Raw genomic sequence first — 23149 nt, 5'->3', positions numbered from 1 at the left:
AAGTCCCTTAACTATAAAATTATCTTGTCTGATGCTTCCTTCATTGAAATAAATTTTTAGAAGACAAGGTGTTGAGTGAAGCCAGACAGCTGAAATTAGAACATCTTCCTCTCTAAATGCAGAAACATGTCCCTGTCCCAAGCCAATATGCAGGTCCACAACACCTGGGCAGATGGGTGTTACAATTACTGCTTATTATCTCACATAGCACAGCAGGAAAATAGAGAAAGAGGTAGAAAAGCACAAAACACAGCCAGAGAAGGATGAGTAGCATAACTCTGAAAGAAATAATTAGGTCACATACTAAAAAAGTATCTGCTTCAACTAAATAAGTGAGTTAATTGCAAAAAATTTGCAAAACTCCACACAAATGGAAATTAAGTCATGAAGGAAATAACTCATCTTTACTGTCCTATCAGTAGGGTTCAGTACTTTTTGAAATCACTGTTAATTTTTCATGATCTAATAAAACTGATAAACCCAGCAATGGAAAAGTCTAGATTTTTTTTAACTTAAAAAATAGAAATTTAAAAAATATAATTAAAACTTGAAGAAGAAATTATGTTCTCATGTAAGTAATCATATATATAAACACAACAGGGTATTTCACCTATAATCTCAATTTTTGAGAGTGTATTTGTGTGGAGATTTCCAAATCAGAGTGAAGATTTTTAATGTGCCATTTCAGTGCAGTCCAGTGCCAGTCTGTTGTCCAGACCCCTCTAATGGGATAACTTCTGTGGCTTGTTGCCATTTCCCTCAGGCAGAGGCTGGGTATATCTGTTTCAGTAGTGAAGGTGTCCTAAATGACTACTGCGCCCTCCCATGCCTGAATAAAATCCAACATGCAGATGCTTTTGCTGTCGCACCTACCAGAGAGGAAAGTGAATCCCTGAGCCCAGCTGAGAGACCACAGCATCCATCCAGACTGTGGGCTGGCAAAGCAAAGAATGGTTTCAAAACTATGAACCACTCCTTCTGATTACTGACAAGGATATTTCTTGGCCATGATAGCCAGCAACTGACATGGTCTGGCAGTTTGGGACCTATGCTTGTTGGTGTCACAGAAATGGCAGTAAGATTATAATGGTTTGCCTTTAAATTCAAAGAAGTTGTTTGCATTTTGATAGTCAGTGGGTGTGTTGGAATATATTCAAATAAGGTTGGAAGTCAGGGTTGGAATATATTCAAATAAGGAGTGATGAGGATGGTTTTACACAGCACCTGTAAATTGGTTTATTTAGAAATCTCCAATTCTATGAAGATATGTGTACCCAGCTCTGATGATGGTGCTATGAAAAATACTGTAAATATATGCAACTGTAGTCAATGAGGTCTCCAAATGTATTACAGACATGAGGGGATATGTTGTTTACTGATTTGTGTTGCAATATTCCCTCTTGGAATGGGAGCTTTGAGAACAAGCTCTCCCTAAAATGGTACCTGATCTGGCTCAGAGTACAGCAGCAGTGTATAAAAAATGTCATTGAATTTTAGTTCTATAAGAGCTGCTTTTTTGACTCTAGTAAAAAGCAAGCTTTAGGCTCCTGACTGGCTAGTGAAGCAAACCTATTATTTTTTCATTTAAAAAAATTGATTTTGCTTCTAGCAAATTAACTTTTCTAATCTCTGTGTAATCTGACAGTCAATAGCATGCACATTCACCACTTTCCGTCTTTTAATTTTTCTTTTGTCCTTCCCCTTTGTGTTTCTGTTATTCTTTATTTCATACACATTGTTGTATTTCCTATTTTAGCACCCCATAACGTTGCCCAAACTCTGCAAGAGAGATGGTGAAACTCCTTGTGATTTTTTTGCCACCCATTTTCCCCTTGTCCCACCCATCTCCTGTTTTGTGTGTTCTGTCCCTACCCAGGCACTGCTCTCCGGGGGATGTGAGCATCTCTGATGTGCAGCCAGGCACCAGGTGAGTCCCAGCCCCCTTTGCTAACAGTGGGAGCACACAGAACTGTTTGTTAGCGTTCTGTAGGTGTTTGCACTGAACCATCACTGAGCTCCTGGCTGGCTGCTGGGCACAGAGGACTCCTTGTGTCTCCTCGAGTCCCTGTGTCAGGGGACTGGGGAGCCAGGCTGCCGAGGGAACCAAAGCACTGGAGGCGAGCGATGCTGATATGTGTTGCCATAGCAGCAGCAGCAGAAGATACAGCTGGCCGCCTTCTCAGGGAGAGCAGGGGCTGGAAAATGTTCATTAATTTTATTTCACAGGTTTTAGAAATCTGCAGGAATGACCTGTTTGAAAGAAGCGTTATGAAACCTCTCTACTTATGTGTGTTTGCTTTGTGCAGCACCACTTCTAAAATGTTTGGGGGAAGGACTCACCAGCACTACCAAACATACTCAGCATGAATATTGTGCCCCATCTTGGCTGTTTTGTGCCCAAATTGGCTGTTTTGCTGGAGCAGAACCTTCATGGCACAGAGTAGGGCAGAGGGAAAGGTGGCAAGGGCCAGTCCTGTGGATGGCAGAGAGTGGAGAGGAAGCATTTTCAGTGGCTGGAGTTTGCAGGCAGAGAAGTTGTTACATTTTGTCCTGTGTCCCTTCAGGATGTAGGGTGCTACTCCGGTTTGTAATGCATGACAGCAGTGAAACCCAGGGTCTGATTAGATAGCCTGCAACCCTTCCAAACAGCCAAGCCCAACAGGACCCTTGAGCGTGAAATGCCTTCGGAGACAGGGAGCAGGTGTGAGCAGCAGATGGAGGCTTGACTGGAGATACCAAATTTCTACAGCATGTCCCTTTTACAAGCAACATTGCCTCTCCCTCTGCTACCATTAGCCTCAACAAAACAGGCAAGGAGAGAGCTAGGAGAAAGTACAGCCTGTTGTGCCTGCTGTCAGCAACAAGACAGTGGTCAAGCCTTTGCACGTCCAAGTAAATTCTGACTGTGGAACACCATGGCCAACTTGCAAAGTAAATGGGAAGCAGTCAGAAACAAAATGCCATCTAAACTTATGTATGATGCAGAAAATGCAGCAACTGTGAAACTTAAGCAAAAGGATTATAATGTTTTTGTTATTTTCATATTTGTAATAGTTATTAACATTCCAAACAAACTGCTACTACAAATCCAAACCTATGGTTCTGGTACAAGAAGTTCAAAAACATTGTACTGTTAAATGGTCAATTGTCATTAAAATGAATGTTTCAGTTTCATCTTAAAATTCAGAAGTTGGTCCCAGATTTGTTAGAAAATCATGGGTTTACCAAATGATAGGAAAAGGAACAGGGTTTGTTTCCCAAATACAATTCTCCAACCTAGTGTAGTCTATCCAGTTTGAGCTCATTTTCTTAGTAAATGCAGAATAAATCAGTGAGTTTTTGAATGTTTGTTTATTTTTTTCTGTTATATATTTTCTTACAGCAGAAGTTCCTGGAGTTCTGAAAATGCAGCAGATTACAAGAAGAATAAACAAAAAAAAGGAACAGTGAGTTTCAGATAGATCAGACATACCAAAATGTCTATCTGTGTGTTCAATTATAACTGCTATCTAATATGCTCTGATGAAATACAGCTAGCCCATCTTCTTCAAAATAATCTTGGTCTGTGAAATCTCACTACAAGCTTACTTCTCCCACTCCTATTTCACCCATTAGCTAAATATTTTTGTTGACTTAATATCTGCTCAAATAATTTTGTCTGTACTGAGAGCAGAAATTGTGGCTGACAGATCAGGTTTTGAATATTAGGGGAGTTAGTGGGGAACAACCTTCCTTGCCTGAGGCCCACATTAACAGACCCTCACGCTGTTGAGACAGTGCCTTTTCAACACGCTCAGAGTTTATTGTTATGAGAAGCATTTAAATACTAGAAAATTATTAAGAAAAAAGAGCACAATCTCTGCCCACTGAAAAGGGCAGATGTAAAACTAACCTGTGGCAGCTCTCCCCTCAGTGAGCTGTTATGGTCTGACACCAGCCTTGCTGGATGTCAGCCAGCAGAGCAGGAGCAACAAACTGATATGGACCAAAGGGAGGAAAAAAGGAGAGGCTGGATGTCTGACTTGTACTGAGTGCTCGGGTGCAGTAGTGAGTGCTGTGACAATGACAGCCAGTGGGAAATGTGCTGTCGTCCCCACAGCACAGCCTTATCTGCAGCCTTGTCCAGGGGGTTACAAGTGTGACACGAGTGCTATAGAAAATACATATGGCAGATATGCACAGCATTAAATATTTACTGGTTTTGAAAAGAAATTCGTGTACAGTTTAGGATTTAAATATTTTGGCAGCCCTTCTTGTTTCATTCACCCACCCCTACTTTCTAAAAAAAGACAAACATTTCTCTAAAAAAAACCCCTCCTATTATAAAATCATATCCTACAATTTCAAGAAAATACTTAATACATTTACTGATGAAGTAAATACCAAACTGATAAAGTAATCGCAATCTTTTTTTTTTTTATTGTCCAAAATAAATTTTGATGATCAAGAGTAAGAATTTGCAGTATTATCCATCTGTCATTTATCTGAAGACTGAACAAGAGACATTTCATTACCTTTCTCCTGATTTCAACCAGTTCTTCTTTGGAGAGCAAGCACAAAATGAGACATACCCCTATGAAATGGTACGTTCAAAGTACGTGGCCATAAAACAAGTTAGCTGTTTTCCTGTGAGATCATTTTGTACCCTCTTTTTGGTAACAGATTGCACTGCTTGCCAATGACTACTACAACTACTGTCAAGTTATTTTACAAATGGTGAGAGAGACCAAGCTTGATAAGGTATGCCTTTTCTTTAATAACATTGACAACAGCAAACTACTGTAAGGCCAAAATTGTGTCTGTGTAGCTTATTTACTTGATGGTTTGAGCTAAGGTAGATGATGATTTACGGACAAAAGGAGCATTCAGTCAAGTTATTCTAAAGTTCTGAATTAACACAACATGCTCTAAGAATCTGAGCTTGTACACATATCCTGAGCCCTCCTGGCATGTCAGTAAGTCTGAGCTGAGCAAGTAACACATAGCCATGGATAGATATTTTTAATTACATCCTCATATTCTTTGTTTCTTTCCCCTTTTGTACACTGCCTGATGAGGTTCAGCTTGTTGCAGTTTCCCCAGCACTGGAGCCCAGCCAGGATGGGCCCAGGCAAAGAGCCCATCTCCATGGTCATTCCTTTGCTTCTGTGTTTGTGCATTGTCTTACTGAATTGTACTTCACATTCCACAAGTTTAAAATCAGGGAAAATTCACAAAGGGCTTTGTGTGACAGGTGGAAGATTGCATCATGTCATTCTGGACATCTCTGCAGCCTGAAAGAATAGAACTGATGTGCCTGCCAGATGTGTGCCAGCTGTTAAAAAGCTATGATAGGTATCTATTCAAGGTACTGCACACACATTTGCTTGGTGTAATTATGCTGTTACGTGTTTGTGTCTTTTTGATAGTTCAAAGGAGAGGGGCCCTCTCTTTCTTTAGTGCTGTACAATGAGATTTCCGCTTATTCATCAACTCTATCTTTTGGCTTCTTCTGAGACAGCCCAGTATGGGTTTTGGTTTTGAGAGGAGCCAGTGGAATTTGGGATAACTTCCATTTTGCTCCTATATATTAATTTGGAAGCTCCTAATATCAATGGAGTGTGCTGTTATAAATGCGGTCTGTGGTTCTGGCATGAGGTTATGTGACTGAAATTTCAACTGATGATGGTTTTCCAGATCATGAGAGTTACTTTTCCTTTGAGAACGCTACTGCATTTCTCAGTGACCTTCCACATAGAAATATGCAGTTTTCTGATAAAAATAATTTGCTTCTTATTTCCAGCAGGTCATTAAGTATTGTCTAGAAATTAATTCAGGAAGCAACATTTACTCTTAGGATCTTTGTCCTTCTGCTAAAAAAGGTAGCTTAGCTCTTGCTTAATTGGAAGGAAGAAAAAAGGGTTTCTTTACACTTACATTTAAATTATCAATATCATTTTATTTCATGCTGCTGTAAATATCTGTGGTACACCAGTCAAGTCCAGCAGCATGAATTTGTATTCTAGGAATTGGAGAACATCCTACTTCCTGATTTCCTGGAGGAGGTGCCTGCACAACACATAGACTCAATCAGATCATTCAGTGAAAATGTTAAATGTTGGATGCTTAATCCTTTGGGAGGTTTTCCATTACTACTCCAAACATCCAAGTCTAATGGTAGGTTTGAGTAAGAGAGATATTTTCAAAAATAATCTTTGGTTAAACTGCAGAGAAGTTTGTATTACAAAACTCTTAAATTATTTTTTAAAAAATTTAGCTGATGCAACAGTGATAGTAGCAACAATTATAGTTATTTGGGATACAATTAAAAATAAATGGTCTTGCATAATATGTGAGAACAAAATTAAGCCAAATTCACAGTAAATAGAAATGTACAGTAATTTCACGACCATAAGGCGCACCGGACTATAAGGCGCACTTTAGTCCGTAGAAGATCCGTACTGCAAGCAACATAGTAAGAAATTAGTAATGGAATCCCACCATCATGGAGTTTACTGGCAGGTGCTCAATTTTCAAACATTTTTCACAGATTGGTGTAGCCTTTAAACACAGCCCCAAGCGTCCTCCCCGTGCACGGGGCCCAGCACTCCCGCCCGCCCCCAGCTGGCAAGGCGGGGCTCGGGGTGGTCGCGGCTCAGGGCCACCCGCAGCTCGGAGCTGCCTGCGGCTCAGGGCAGCTCGGGGCTGCCCGGTCCCTCCCTCCCTGCACGGCTCCTGCTGGCCAGGGGCTGCCCACGGCTGCCCGGTCCCGCCCATCCCACGCGGCTCCTGCTGGCCGCGGCCGCCCGCTCCCACCCCACCTCGCAGCTCAGTGCTCCCGTGGCGCTGCCCCCCTTGCGGCTCGGCTCACATCTCACACTTCCGGGTTGGCAAATTTTGCAACTCTGTACATTATATAAGGCACACTGGACTATAAGGCGCACTTCCGGGTTCGGACCAAAATTTTATTCAAAAGGGTGCGCCTTATAGTCGTGAAATTACTGTACTTAAATCTTTTTAGATTTGTCTCTTGCCATGATTACTTTGGCTGTGTATATGACCAATAACATGCAGCATGCCCTCTCAAACTCAGATATTACTGTGTTTCTCCCTCTTACAAGTGGCTTTATGTAGCAGTCCAACACAAAAGGAAAAAAGTCATAGTCCCATGGGGAAAATATGACTGATATTAGAAGACAATTGGAAAAAATCTTCTCTCTACAAGCACACACACATATTTATATATGTTTAATATTATTATATGTTAATATGTTAGTGTTGTTATATGTTAATATTACATGTTTAATATTATTATAATATTTTAATTATATTATCATGTTAAATATATATTTATATATTTGTGTAAATATATGTGCACACACACACATGTATTTGCACCTATTAAGCTGAAGATTCTGACTAAATCATCGCATTGCTCAATTGCTCACTGAGTGAGACCAACTCCACAGTGGTGAAGAGGGCTCCTGTGTAGGGAAAAGTTTGTGTTAGGATTCATATGCTCACTATTGCAGACAGACATTTGGCATTTCCTACATTTGAGAGCAAACATAGTAACGGATTTTAAACATGGGTGTGCACAGAAGTGTATATAATTAATCAGCTGTAACCCTATGTATATACATCCTGGTTTTTCTGGTTTGTACAAATATCATAGAAATGCAAATTTTCACTTGAAAATCAGTGTCTGTCTACAGAAGTTGCTTTATAATTTTCCTACAATTGAGAAACAGTTATTTTACTCTGAGGAAGGGTATTCTTGGACCATGCTTTTCATAATTATATGTAACACATTATAAACAGGATAAAACTAGAACAAAAGAAACCATTTCCTATCAGCAGTGCTGCAGAATTATAGATGCATATAGGTGGAAATGTGAACTATCTAAACAGAATACAGCAGGTTTATATTTAACATTGCTTTCATTCACCTGAAACCATACAAATAAAAGAGCATTAGTCTTAAATCAGAAGTATTAAATGTAAGAAAATATTGAAAGCCATTTTCCTGTACATCATGGATTAATAGATTCACAGTGAAGGAAGAGTCGTGATCTGGGCAGCTTCTCCTTGCAAGCTTTTACTGTAAGGGTCCCCAGCTCATCCCATAATGATGGCTTAGTGCCCCTGCTGTGTCCTCATTACCCTCCAAATCTCCCCTAGGGATCTACTTTCTGACTTGAAAGATCTGTCTTCATTAATGTAGTTTAGACTGTAAAATATTTATGATGTAAAACATCTGCCTCTTATTTTTTAACAGAAGCTAAAGAGTTTGTAACAAGGCTCAGGAGACAGACAGACCTTTGCAACATGGTCAAGGTATGTTCCAGAATTCATGGGAAAAAAAAAAAGAGCTGGGAATCTCATTCCTGCCAGCAGATTGCACTATTTTTTAAATGCTCCATTGTAGAACAAGTGCAGCAGCATGGATGTTCTTAACTCTTAACTGTACACTGACCATGTCATGATCACCCTCCTACCATCTCTTCCCACACTGCTACATGCTGAGGGGACATTTTCCTCCCTTTGGATTCTTCTGCAAAAGGCTCTGAGATGAAATTGATGGTACTCCATGGAGAGGAGAACATAGTAGCTGGAAGGGTCAGATGACAGATTCCAGTATAATTGCCCATCCATGACAAAGTCAGTTGAGAGTAGAAGCTGGAGCATTCCTTCCACTGGTGTCCTTGGATCCTTCCAAATCCTTGGGTTTTGAGCTGGTTTGGGCTATAGCAAAAAAGGAAGGTCACAAATAGGAAGAAAGCAAAAGAGAACAGGTGGTATATTCTCTTCTTCAAACATGTACAAGATTTTCTCAACATGCCATCTGATTGGAATCATTACTCAGATGGAAGAAGGGAAGCAGGGAGAATACAAGAGAGGGAGGCAGGGAGGGGCAGGAGGAACTGCAGCTTCTTGGACCACTAAATGTAGCTTTTCTTTATGGGAAAACTTCATAGCCAGCAGCATACAAAACACACCCTCCTCCTACTTTCAAAAGTAAAAAAAAAAACCCAGAAAACAAAACAAAAAACCGCAGACATGCATAAGGGTGCCTACCCAGGGAAAAAGTTGACTTCCATGAAGTACTGAGCACTCACAGTTTCCATTTTCTGCAGCAGCCCTTGGAGATACTAATACCTGAAATCTCAGCTTTATGTGCTTCTAAACAGATCTTCTGATGCACTGAAGAGCACAATCCAGCAAGATCATGAGTGTCAGCTATTCCCAGACATTTGCATTTGATTTGCATACTCAGGCTTCAAATCATCCTTCTTGTGTTCCAGTCATAATGTCGAAGGGCTGGTTGTAGCTCTTTAAGTCCTCCTTCCCTATTCTTAACGTGTGGAAAAGCTGTGGAGTCAAAACTGGATTTGCACACTCAAGATTTAGGGCAAGAGAATTGCAGCAATTGGGGGAAATTCTCTAGAAGAAGCCTGTGGATGCTCTACATCTCTTTTACACTGCTTAACCCACACAAATTGAACACAGCAGACTGAGAATCAGGGTTTTACACTTACAACTCTCACAAGTAAATGCTGTTTGTACCTTCTCAAGAGCCTCTTCAAAACACAAGGGAAAAGTAAAAGAGTTTTACTGAACTTGACATTTTGGGGTAGCGAGTTCCAAGGTTTAATGATTTGTTGTATGAAAAAATTCTTTCATTATTTTAAAATTTCTGGCCTTCTTCAACCAATTCTTCCCACAAACCTCCATCACATTCTTCCTCAGTTATTTCTCTCTGAAGGTGAAGTTTATCTCATCTTCTCACACAGGAGTCATGCAATATTTCTAATCAACCTTCTCAGTTTTCTGTCTAAAATGCATCTGGAATTTCAACTAAAGACTAGTCAGAGGAGGCAAGAGTGCTCCTGATGAGAAGTGCTAGAGAGGCACTGTGCAGCTGCAACCTCTGAACACTGTAACCACACCATCCCTTGTAGAGTACTTTGCAATAATTCAGCCATCTGCTGAGAAAGTAAGAACAATTTTGACAGGGTCAGCATCAAAAGAGAAAAGGTAACTTTCCCACCATGCGTAGATAAAGCAGGCTGGCAGCTGCTACTACCTGGACATGTAGAAATAATTAGAGCATAAAAAGGTGCACATTCCCTGTGAGAAGAGTGTGAATATGATGCTTGTCATTTTCTGGGGCTGGTTCCTGTGTCTGGTAAGTTGTATTTGAGTGCTGAGAGGGCTGGCTCTCAGTCATTTTATAGAATTATGTTTAGTATAATGAAATTCAATGGCTAAAGGGACCAGTCTAAAGTGTTGGGGCATGGGATCAGGTATTAGCAACCTACTGAAGATGCTGCCCTGGTAATTCGCAGCCTTTGGGTCATGTATTCTTTGGAAGGCTCTTTTTCTGTCACTGGAAACTCCAAGTCAAATAAGAAGAATGCCTTTTCCTTTAACTTTTATGAAGGAGATTGCTGAGTGAGAATCAAATTGAGTTTGGTTTTTCAGAAAAGTTAGCAGAGTGATGAAAAATAGCTGTATTGGTAATTTTTGCAAAGAAATGGTCAGCTGCATTCATTGCTGCTTGTGGGGTCATGTGATGAATGGGATTTGTTAAAATATGTATGAATCCTGAAGTTTTCTGGAATTTTACAAACCATATTTTTCCTCTGAAAATCCCAACTGAACAAGGATTATTCACAGAAAAGCCTGAAGTCTGAAAAATGCTTTAGGATCTTACTGATTTCATTATGGAAGTGAGAGACTAAATGTCTTTGTTGACAAAACTTCATGGATTCAGATTTAGTTTCCTTGACTGTTTTCATATTTTCATCAAGAATCATAAGAAATATTCCATGATATTAGCAACTAATTTTAAAAAGTGAAGAGATGATGATAAATGCTAGTCTGAAAATTATCTGCAATATCTATGCAAGTAATACAGTAATTTCACAATTATAAGCCACACCATTTTGACTAAAATTTTGGTCTGAACCCAGAAGTGCAGCTTATAATCAGGTGTGGCTTACATATGGACAAAGAACAAAAAGTTGCTGTTTTAGTTTGGAGGACAGGTGTCTGCTGAGAAAGGCAGGAGCTTCTCTTTGAAATGGAGAATGTAAACCCCCTCCCTCCAAATTATTATCATTTTGAAATCAAGGGGCTTTCAGGCAAAGATATGGGAATTAGGAATAATAGTTCTTTTCTAGGGAAATTCAAATGGAAATACAATACTACAAAGAAACAAACTCCAAACCCTGACAAAGTCAGAGTACAACCTGACACCCCGTCAGGCAGGGTGTTGGTAGCAGTCCCATTAAATTGTGGCTGCATCCTCCTGCAGTGACAGATGTGATTCAGTTGGAGCAGTGCTCCTGTACAAGGTGCAGTTTCCCTCTAAAGGTCCAGTGGTGATGTGGAGAAATCCGGTTTTCCTCTGGAGTCCAGTGGACAAAGGGGCTACCTTAGTGTCCCAAAACCTCTGTTTTTATCTTGGTAAGAAATGTTGGGCTCTTCCCCCTGGCTGGAGCAACTTCCAATGGGATGCAGTAATTTTATCAGTCACACAGTGGGACTCAATGGGCCATTAGCAGAAAATGACTCGCTGGAGGAAGGATGGGTTGTGAAAAGATAAAGAACAATGCCCTGCCTGGTTTCAATGGATGGCCCATTAGCAGAATATCTGCCGTTGAGATAAGGATCACTGCCCCCACCCTCAACAGATGGTGATGGAATAGATACCTTTTATCACACTCTGTATTGCAACCCAAGACAGTTGCCAACACCCGGAGATGCGTCTTAGAATCAGGTGCGGCTTACAATCGTGAAATTACGGTGGGACAAAAAGGTAGACAGAGTCATTCACAAATTACTCATAAGCAGATAAATGGTACAAAATATCAACTATTTTTCTTTTAACTAACATAGTATTTCTAATGTTATTTTTATTCTCTCAAAGGCTTAAGCAGCTTGAGAAAACTTGCCTTTGAATTAAATTGCAAGGGAAAGTCATCCCTGATACACCATTCCATGCTTTAGACAAAATACCATTATTTAGTGTAATTATAACTCTAGGCAAAGTCAATTGCCCAGGCAATTGCCCAGATAATTGAAGTATGTTAGCCTTGTCTGCTCCATCACAGACAACATAGAGCATCATTGAAAAGAACATCTCCCAGAACAAAACTCTCTTGAAGACAACTTCAGATTTATCTCCTTTGATCCTATACCCCCCTCCACACCCCCAGTTTGGAGACTGGTCATATGAAGTCTAGTATTGAACAACAGAAGCTTTCCTTTTTCAATTCCCTTATTTGGCTGAGTTAAGGGCTTGAGAAAATGAAAAGCATTAACTGCTTTTTTATTCTCTACAGACAGTAAGAGCACTCTTGAACAACAACAGCACAGTCACTGTTCTGCGATCTGGCTTGCATGCCATCTTCAATGAAAAATCTCTGGATGTGACTAAAGACCTCTTTCAAGAGAAGTTTAGGAATCCAAAGAAGCGGCAGAAAAATATACAATTAAAATGTAATGAATTTTTGCTATTTATTGTGTTTCCTCTCAAGCACTAGCATGCCATTGTTAAAGGTCCAGCATTTCCTCTTGTTTATTCATGACATCTGCCTTACTGGGAATTACAGTCTTCCTGTAACCTGAAGGGCTAGAAAAGAGCCAAAAAAATCGAGAATGGAGTATGAGATAATATCCTCCTAATTTTAAGGGTTAAGAATTAAAGACTTTTGGTTCTGACTCTCTTAAATATTTTTGTGACAGCAGGAGTAGGGTTCATGTTACTGAATAATGTATCTCCTAGAAGGAGGTTAACAAGCAGGGATTTTTTTCATGGTTTCTTTTAACAGGAAAGATATTTTCACTCATTGCATTTTCCTCTGTTATTATTATATGTTGAAGCACACAAAATCATTTTTTGTGGCCAGATTTTAAAATACTGTATGCTGAACTGAGCCTTTTAGCTTTTGCATCCTTTTGCTGTATTGCAGCCTATGAGATCAATGTTGTCCTGTAAAAAATAAAATATCCAGTTTGTATGCAGCTGGGACATAATGATTTGACAGTTAAATGAAAAGGAATAGAATGGCAACTTAATTTTTATATTAATGGGCTACCATTAAAAATATTAGGAAGAGATAGGCAAGCTGGACTAGGCTGTGCACAGAACTAACCAGGGGAACCTCATCTCTTTTTTCCAACTCCTGCACTGACAAGGGATTTGTCACAGACTTTCTGTGACTGCTTTCAGTAGGAATAATAACCTGCCTGCTTCACAGAACCATCAGGAGAACCATTTCAATAATATACATACTAAACCCAAAACCTCTGCATAGAACACTTATTTAATTTTTCCATTATATTATCAATGTTCTTAGTCTTCCCAAGGTGGTTTTATTGCATTCTCTGTTTTCATTGCTTTTCCCAACTGTCATTTATAATAAGCAAGGTTTCATTGAACTTATGCATATGCTTTCTTGAAGGAAGAGGTCTCAATTACGAGGGTATAAATTCAGGGAGGTGCAATTACCTTTTGGCATTGTGTGGTAGGTAGGTAGGTGCCACACTTTTGGGGGAACAATTGCACTGATATGTGGCAACATTATCCATATTTCTGTTTGTCTACAGACTATTCTTCATTTTCTGTTATTGTTTTAAATTTTTTTTCTCCCTTCAACAGCCAGGCTAAGATTTTTTTTTTTCTGAACCACATAAAATCTCATATAAGTAAGTTAGCATTGCCTCTAACCAAATTCCAGCTTTCTCATTGGAACTGCTTTTTCTTGCCACTTTTGCCATGATGACTAGGTCAGTGCAGTTATGCTGGAAATGGACATAAACATGCATTCTGACAGATTTCAAAGTAGGGTACTAGTCCTCACTAAAGAAATGGTATATTAATGAAAACGCTAGAAACAGATGTCTTAATCTATTTTAAGGTGAAGATAAAATAATAAAAAAAAGCTTAAAACTGTAGAAACAAACCGAACAAGCTAATCACTTCAAGTAATGATCTCCTTTCTGTATTTCACAGGTTTGAAAAACTTCATTTCTTCACTGACATCTTCCACAGATATTCGGGATCTCCTGAGCTCTTTGTCTTCTGATCTCCAGACTTTTGTTATCAAGGTATAAAATTAATAATTTCAGAATAGAAAGAGCCATCACATCATTTATCCTGGTACATGCTGACTGTCACTAGTCTGCAAGAGCTACACTGCACACTAGCAACCTGACCAGACTGCAGATTTGCATAAATACAATTTATGCATGCTGTGGAAAAAGGGAGAATTAATTGGCATGCGAAAATTCCATCTGTGCAAACAAGTACAAGCATATTTCTGTGCTTATATCCACTCTAGTGGTTTCAGTATCTGTTCTCATTTCATAGACACATATTATCATAGCCCCTAATAAACCAAATTTCAGAAGTAATATGTTAGTATAAATGAAGGGAATTCTTCATGGTTCCTTATGTCCTTGATTCACCAAACTGTTGACTTTTAGCAAGTACTAAGAACTTCTATTAGAAAGTCTCTAGCTCTTGTGCAAGTTAAAATATGACCATCCTCACATATGCACCTTTCAGTAGATTACCCAACTCTACCACCCCTCTAGATTCACTGACTCACAATTTGTGTCTCCATGTTGGTACTTCTGCATTTGGTTGGTTTACCATAATGATTAACTTGGGTTTGGGTGGTACTTAGAGTTTGGGGTTTTTTCTTCTTTCTGAAGAAGCAGAGTAAACTGTGTTTACTTGGCTTAATTACTTACTCTTATTTTTTTCTTTTAAAATTAAGAATAGTACTTTGCAGTTCTGTGGCACCTCCATCTCACATAACCCTCAGCTGCCTCATGGGATGGTATAGAGAAGATAGAGGAGGACATTTCCTGGGGGTTCACAGTTACAGGCTGTGAGGCTATAGACACAAGTTGCAGCAAAGTTCCAATAGATACAATGAAAAAAATACCATTAGAATAATTAAGTATAGGAAGAGGTTACCTGGAAAGACTTTAGAATCTTTATACAGCAGATACTCAGAACTTGTCTGGACAAGGCCTGAATTAATCTGGCTTTGGACAAGAGATCAGAATAGGTAATATCCAAAGATCTCTTTAAACCTAAAATATTTTAGGATTCTAATAGAAAAAAAAATATTTGTTTTCACCTTTGTATGCAGTTTGTACAGGGAAAGTAGTCTGTCACACAATAATGAGTTCTTTTAACCAACTTTATCATAAACCAATTTTTTTCTTTATCTACAGCCAAGCAAGAATAAAGAGGCATTTAAAGAGCAGGCATCAGATTTCATGTTGAAATGGAACCTCCTACTGAGCAATGTAGGCAAGATTCTGACCATCAACAGGACAGACAGTTTTGGTAAATAGGATCTTTGTGACTCTAATTTGATACATCCCATTTTGACCTGAGATGGCAGAGGCAACAGATCCAAAAGTACCTAAGCACCAATGAGAGCTGGCAATGTAGTGACAGGACAATGGGGAATGGCTTTAAACTGAAAGAGAGCAGGTATAGACTGGATATTAGGAAGAAGTTCTTTACTGTGAGGGAGGTGAGGCATTGGAACAGGTTGTTCAGAGGAGCTGTGGATGCCCCACCCCTGGAAGTGTTCAAGGCCAGGCTGGATGGGGCTTTAAGCAACCTCTGGAAAGTGCATGGCAGGGAGTTATCACTAGATGGTCTTTAAAGTCCTTCCAATCCAAACCACTCTGCATTTCTCTGATTCTATTATTTTAACTGACATAAATTCATGCAACATATTCCTTCCCCTTTATCACCATTCTTCTGGTGATGTGGCTAGACAGGTCAGGGAAATGATTAGTTTTTGACCAAACCAATTCTCTGAGCAAAACTCTAGCATGAGCAGAAGAGAGGAGAGAGGGACTCCCTCTTTTGGCAGAAGTTGTAGTTTGTGGAGAAACAGGAACAGCAGCCTGAGGTGAGAGCCTCTGCTTTCCCTTCATACAAGAGCTGCACACCGCAGCTGAATAGTTTGATGGAGATCTGGGGCCACTAATGTTCCAAACCATAAGCATTCCAGACATCTCAAGTGATAGCTCTGTGTCCCCCAGGTTTTTTCTGTATGATACTGCCAGAGCAGAGTCACTGCAATAATTAGTTGCCAAAAAGGCAGTTAGTTCCTCTGACAACAGATATATACTCCTCTCACTTATGTCTTACACTGACCTAAGTGCTTGCCTAGCCAGCAGCAGACTGGCTGGCATTAAACTGACTGAAAAATAGTCACTTCTTTAGCTGGTTTTTTTTTCTCTGCATCTTAGGGCTCTGAGCTCTCAAACATCAAATCCATCATACACCAGTGCAAGGCAGGAGAAGGGAAAGAACTGTGCAGTTTTGTTCACTCGAAGAGGCTTGAAGTGATACAAACATGTCTTAAATCAATCCAATCTCTACCCTAACTGCCTTTTGCTTTACTTGTAACACCTTGGCAGAGGTGCCATTTCTGCAGAAATGTACTGTCTCCTGTGAGTTGCATCTAATCCCAAAGTGGATAAAATGCCTTTTAGATTTTCAAAGGAACACCTTCATATTTTTAGCTCTTCTGTTGGATGCAACCTTGTTCAAATAGCCAAAGAAACTCATTATTTACTTTGAAATATCCCCTCAAATTCATACTTTCATGTGTGTGCTATAAATACATAACAAAGGGGTATGTCAAGCTTGCTGCTTTTTTTGTTCTTCAGTATTATTACCCATTAATGTCTGTGCTTGTGCACACACCCTTCTTCTGCATCAAGCTGCTACCTTTTGCCTTCTGTTTACTTGCAAACTGTCTGGAGCAGGATCAGAGTTTTTCTCTGTGTCTGCAGGGAACATATCACAGTAGTGTCCCTTGTCCATCAGCTGCTGCATTACTGTAATAGTAAAATAATCAGCCCTTTCTCTCTCACCAGAGGAGTTCTGCACAAAACTCTCCAATGTTACATGCAATATTTTTGGCAATGAATAAATTGAGAATGCATTCCAAGAACTGCACTGGAAGCATAATGTTTATTGAAATCCCCCATGATGATAAAATCTTCTTCCCTCTTTCTACCACAAGAAGAGTTTAATGAATTGCCTCCCTGTTCTGCAGTTTTGTTGATGGATGGGATACAGTGGATGGAGCACATCTCTTGGTCTGCTGAGACTTTGTTAAACTAATTAAAAATTACATTTTCACCCATTTTATGACAGTTTTCCTACTATACTTCAATAACACTAAAATTGTATTATTTTAAATATAAGACAGTTAAAAATATTTTTAAGTATTTTGCTGTGATGCTCCAGTAATGTGATCATTATTATCTTCTTTTTTTACTCTTTCAGATGTTGTATTTGATCTGTCAATGTCCCTCTTTTCTTATTTTGCATGTTTCTATTCCTTCAGGATGCTGAGTTTTAGCAGACAGGCTGAAGCATTTCTGTTAACAAGCCATCTGGTGTGAAAGTTCTGGGATCATTGCTTTCCAAAAATTTCTTAAATCTCAGCATTTCTTCAAAATATCAGCTATGTAGCATCCACACTGAGGAAACACAATCACTTGGGAAAATGTGTGTCATGTTAATCCAGTAACCAAAACTAATCTTACTTCTGACTTGATCTCTTGCCTTCTAGCTTGCCACATCCAGCAGACATAATACACTGGCATACTCACACCTCTCAGTTTAGGATTGACTTCCACCCTTTTCCAGCCCCACTTGAGTGATGCCCAAGTGAGATCAGAGGAATCCTGCAGTTACTCCTACTCTAAGGCATCAGGGAGCAAGTGTGCTAGAGCAATCAGGGTAATGGGACCTCTATGGCTCATTCAGCTCCATCTCCTGTCCAGAAAATGTGTCTCTACACACCTCCCTTATAGAGTTTCACGTCAGCTCACACACCTCTGTTGTCTTCCAAGACATTCAGGAATGCATTGCCGAGCCATGGGCACTGAGTAGTGAGCTGTGCATTCCTATTCTGCAAGATGCTTCAGCCTGGTTCCTCTTGAGAACTGTGTTCCTCCATATTATCCCAAAAGACAACTGGATTGGTAGCTTTGGTTCCATGTTTGCTCTTAGAGAATATATTGAAAACACCTGTAAGACTGTTAGAAACACTCTTGGACTACCAGTAACAAATCTATATAGTTTCAACTCCAATTGTAAAAATTCCTTTCCTTGTTCCATAGGTAAACAAGTGCTTCCTCCCACCTTCTTAGTTTAAAGATCCTCAAATGGATGAACAGCAGAAGCAGCAGCTTCTCAGACACACTTAACATCAAAAGAGAGTATTTTTCATTTTTAAAGCTCTGTAAACTGAGGTCATTAAAATAAATTGTGATATCTCCTTCTTGACGTCCATGTAAACTACAGTAATTTCACGATTATAAGCTGCACTGAGTATAAGCCGCACTTCTGGGTTTCAGCAACTTTTTGTTTTTTTGTCCATATATAAGCCGCACCTGATTATAAGCCGCATGTTACAATACAGAGTGTGATAAAAGGTATCTATTCTATCACCATCTGTTGAGGGTGGGGACAGTGATCCTTATCTCAATGGCAGATAATCTGCTAATGGGCCATCCATTGAAACCAGGTTGGGCATTGTTCTTTATCTTTTCACACCCCATCCTTCCTCCAGCCAGTCATTTTCTGCTAATGGCCCATTGAGTCCCACTGTGGGACTGATAAAATTACTGCATCCCATTGAAAGTTGCTCCAGCCAGGGGGAAGAGCCCAACATTTCTTACCAAGATAAAAACAGAGGCTTTGGGACACTAAGGTAGCCCCTTTGTCCACTGGACTCCAGAGGAAAACCGGATTTCTCCACATCACCACTGGACCTCTGGAGGGAAACTGCACCTTCTACAGGAGCACTGCTCCAACTGAGCCACATCTGTCACTGCAGGAGGATGCAGCCACCATTTAATGGGACTGCTGCCAACACCCTGCCTGACGGGGTGTCAGGTTGTACTCTGACTTTGTCAGGGTTTGGAGTTTGTTTCTTTGTAGTACTGTATTTCTATTTTGATTTCCCTAGAAAAGAACTGTTATTCCTAATTTCCATATCTTTGCCTGAAAGACCCTTGATTTCAAAATTATAATAATTTGGAGAGAGGGGGTTTACATTCTCCATTTCAAAGGGAAGTTCCTGCCTTTCTCAGCAGACACCTGTCCTCCAAACTAAAACAGCAACTTTTTGTTCTTTGTCCATATATAAGCCGCACCTGATTATAAGCTGCACTTTGGGTTCGGACCAAAATTTTAGTCAAAATGGTGCGGCTTATAATCGTGAAATTACTGTAGTTTGTGGGATGCAGAGGTTATAAATTGCTTGATGAATTCCTATGCAGTTTTATGGCATGGAAGAAGATCCGCTTTTTACTGTAAGGGCTTTCAACCAAGGTATGATTCAAAAGTCTCTGTGAGTCTCTCTTGGCTTTTATCACTTATGGTCCAAGTTGTAAGGTGGGCCATTTAATGTCATAGATACAACACACAGATGTCTGTAGGAGGTTTTGCTTGGGAAGACGTGGAATGATTTATCTGTCTGAGGGGAGAATGGGGATAATAGGTGGTTATTGATAAGCCTTGTAGTAAAGTGAAAGTGGAGGAGGAACTTGAACAGGAAAGCGAATGAACACAACTTTCCTCTCTAGTTAAATACGGAAAAAAATTGCTTATGTTTAAAATTTGCACTGGTGCCTATTTTTCTGGTATATTTGGAAGTACTTAATTTTGTAGGTATTGTTTGATGGGTGCTGGTCCATTACCTTGTCCAGCCTGTTAATGAAGCCCTTCAAAAAACAACACATCATAAAGATATGCAAATGAAGGGGTTGTCATAATTCTTTTTCTTTAAACCTAGGATCCTGGCTTTTGTTGAATATGCTACTTGTTGATTTTGCTGCACACATTTTCCAGTCCTATATAGAAGAGGAGAAGGAAGAAGGAAATGCCTTGGTCTCAAAGCAAAATGAGGTCCCTCTTCTGTGTGTTTATGAGCCCAGTCATCTCTCGGCCTGTTTTGCTGAAGAGGAACCTGAAGCCAATGCTCCACAGACAGCCCTTGTGATGCAGAACCAGAATAACTTCGGATTAAGCAATGCTTTCCAGAGTCCTGAGTTGTTTGGTGAACACAGCCACTGTCAGCAAGGTGAAATGAACATTAACTTAAAAGAAAATTATGGGGAAGAAGTTATAAATTGGGCAAATTAGGACAGACTGGGATGTGTGTGGCTGACTGAGGGTTTTTATGCATGTAAAGTAGAGCTAACAAAATCCAGATTTGCATGGAGCTGTGTCCAGTGTCACTGAAACCTCAACTCATGAAGCATCCTCCACATCCTGCTTCCACCCCAAAATGATATCAAAGGATTGTAATCTCAACATCACCCACCTCCCCAGCACCACAGGCTCCCGATTCTTTCCTTAGGTTTCCAGCAGACCTCTGGAGCGCCTTCTGATTGCCCAGGTGCTGTCTAAGGAAGAGCAGTGCTGTGCTGGTGGGCTGGCAGGGGGCCAGGGACTAGCTGACAAACAGACCGCATGTATTCATTGATTGAAAATAAGAGGGCACAGTGTGGTCTTTCCTCACTTTTGGAAGCACTGAGAGGCTCTCTTCCCTCCACTTATCTGTTACTTTTATCAAAAGATATGAAATATCTTCAGAAATATAAAATCTTTGAGACTGTTCTGCTCTACCAGATTGTCTTGTAATCAGCGCACTGCTGCAAACTTTACTAGCATAAGGTGTGACATACAGGTAGAAAACAAGATAGACTCTAAGTCTTCTAGAATATAAGGCTAAAATACAAGAACACATGGGAATGTGGATCAAGCCCCTGTGGTTAATGCAAGTAATGAATTACACATTCAGCTGTTTTCATATTTCTCTTCCATGCAGTAAGGGCACTTGTCTTATGTCTCAGAGAACATTGTGTTTTCCAGAAAACTGTGAAAGACAAATGTTAATGGCACCAAGACTTACAGAGAAAATTATTTTCTTGGGGTGACACTACACTACCACAGGAGTGGAAATTGACTGTTTTAAAAACATCTCAATTATAAAGACCTTTAGGGGACTCTAATTTGTTTAAATATCAGGTGTGCTGAGACTAGTTCAGCAAAGAAAATTGGAGGGGAGAAAGCAGGCACACAGAGGACAAACAAAAAAAGATTTATACATGTGATGGGCATGTTTGACAGCTTTTGTTATTTTTCAAATGTAAAGTCAGTACCCATCCTGTCATATCATCTTTATGTCAAAATGCAAACCGTGCTGGGTGCTGACAATTTGCAAGAGAGCTCTAAATCAGTGATGGTCAGAAATGAGGAAATGAACCACTAGAAATTTTATTCAGTATCTGCCCACTTCCTGTGCTCTTCACTCTGCTGCCGTTTGTATATCCTATGCCCATTGCAATGGTTTTTGCAGGGGTCATCAGACAATGGCTTGACCCAGGTTTGGTCTGTGTAAGTGATGTGCTTATGTTTTGAATTTTTTGAACCTGATTACAAGAACAGAGCAAGGCTGATTAGAGTGAGGGACAAGGAATCATCCCTTTCAGAATAAGAAGGGAAGGGTGTAAAATGTGAAATGAGGAGTATGAGGACTTGGGAGCAGGTGTGGATGAGGGAAGGACACAGTGAACAACTGAAAAAGTGCAGAAGTTTAGAGGTCAAAGAACCCAACAGATGATGGATTCTACCAGTCCATGTACAAGATGCTATTAACTGGGCTGAGAAAGATTCTAGTAAGCACCTGTTATGTTGCAGTTGCTTACAGTTTGTGAAGGAGTAAAAAAACTTGAACCTGCAGCTCAAAAGGGCTTCAGGAGCTGTGAGAGAGCGAGTGAGCACTTCTGCCCACTCATGTTCTTCAGATGGGTGGTGCTCCCACCTCAATCATTGCAGATTCCTTCTTTTGTATATCAACACTGATGCCACAGGTTGCTGAAAAACACAGTTGCCAAAACAATCTCTATCACCCATTGCTTTGTTTGTATTGTCATCTCTGTTCATCCTCTGACAAGATTTCCATTCCATGAGGATTTTTGTTCTGTGACTTTTGACCACCAAAAATCATTATCATGCTTTCAAGGAACCATCTGTCCCTGCTCTTGACTAATTCCCCTTTGGCCACAGCCCATTCTGTTGGGTATCTAAACACCCAGCAGCCATAGCAGCATCCACCAGCCACACTGCTGTTTCCTGGACCACATTTCTGCTGCCTGACATATTGCTCATAATTTTTGCTTTTAATTCCTTCACCTTAGGCAGGCTTGGCAGCGTTCTGCAGCCCAGAGCTTTCCATCAGTTCCCGTCCTCCACTCCATCCATTGCCAGCACCACCCAACCTCTGTAGTTTTTAATCTTGCTTCACAAGACATTTCTATGCCTTCTCTACAGCCTGTTATGCTGTGGGAAAAAAAAATCTATTCATCACACCTCCACACTCAATTCACTGAAATTAGTGCTAACCACTTGGTCTTGCTACAAAACCCTGGAAAAATATGAGGGAGGACTGCTAACAGAAATGAGAAAGAATCTCCAAACGTTACCCTGATATCAGCAGTGCCAATATGTGTGACTTAGCAGATCCCTTCATGATTTTTTAGTTGTCACCTTCATTCTTACTCTTCCTTCTCCATCTGTTTCTGGTCTTCCATTCCTAGCTGATGCTGAATATAAATTAGACTCCTCAGCAGAGAGACCATTTTTCCCCATTTATTTTGAGCAGCACAGTACATTTATGAATCTTATTTCTAAATATAATTTAAATAATTAATAATAGAATTAATAAATAGAGTCAATAGTCCTGAAAACAGAATACATTCCTGGTTGGTGGCATCTCCCAAGGAAAACATTGGTTTTATATGAAAAATATGTAGAGGGCAGGGAGCAAGATAGTAGAAGATTTGTACACACTGGCTTAGCAGGGAAGTGTGGCAGATGAAATGCTACAGAGCCAAACACACATAGTATGAACTCAGAATCGATGAAACTGGTGGCAGTAGCAGAGATGCTCTGAACAAGTAGTAATCTACAAAAATGCAGCTCAGAGAGCATTGGCCAGATCTTTATTCCTTATCACGGTGCTTGCAGTTGCTTTCTCTCAGCAGGAATAGCATTTTTTTTCAGCTAGAAAATCCCATTCTAGGCTTCTGCTTT

At 40.0% G+C, this 23149-nt stretch overlaps 1 protein-coding gene across 1 annotated transcript in view; it reads left to right on the top strand.

Annotated features, from left to right (window-relative positions):
- RFX8 (regulatory factor X8) overlaps positions 1 to 21576 on the top strand; it is a 31679-nt gene extending 10103 nt beyond the window's left edge. The window contains exons 5-15 of the mRNA XM_033051733.2: positions 1877 to 1927; positions 3383 to 3446; positions 4449 to 4583; positions 4663 to 4740; positions 5234 to 5347; positions 6006 to 6156; positions 8258 to 8316; positions 12330 to 12486; positions 14003 to 14097; positions 15238 to 15352; positions 19845 to 21576. Coding sequence (XP_032907624.2) covers positions 1877 to 1927; positions 3383 to 3446; positions 4449 to 4583; positions 4663 to 4740; positions 5234 to 5347; positions 6006 to 6156; positions 8258 to 8316; positions 12330 to 12486; positions 14003 to 14097; positions 15238 to 15352; positions 19845 to 20194 — 1369 coding nt within the window. The 3' untranslated portion in view covers positions 20195 to 21576. The remainder of the gene's footprint in view (positions 1 to 1876; positions 1928 to 3382; positions 3447 to 4448; positions 4584 to 4662; positions 4741 to 5233; positions 5348 to 6005; positions 6157 to 8257; positions 8317 to 12329; positions 12487 to 14002; positions 14098 to 15237; positions 15353 to 19844) is intronic.
- The last annotated feature ends 1573 nt before the right edge of the window (positions 21577 to 23149 follow it).

The sequence above is a fragment of the Catharus ustulatus genome, chromosome 2, assembly GCF_009819885.2.
Source record: "Catharus ustulatus isolate bCatUst1 chromosome 2, bCatUst1.pri.v2, whole genome shotgun sequence".
In the NCBI taxonomy this organism is placed as follows: domain Eukaryota; kingdom Metazoa; phylum Chordata; class Aves; order Passeriformes; family Turdidae; genus Catharus; species Catharus ustulatus.
This window is presented reverse-complemented; position numbering and strand designations above follow the sequence as displayed.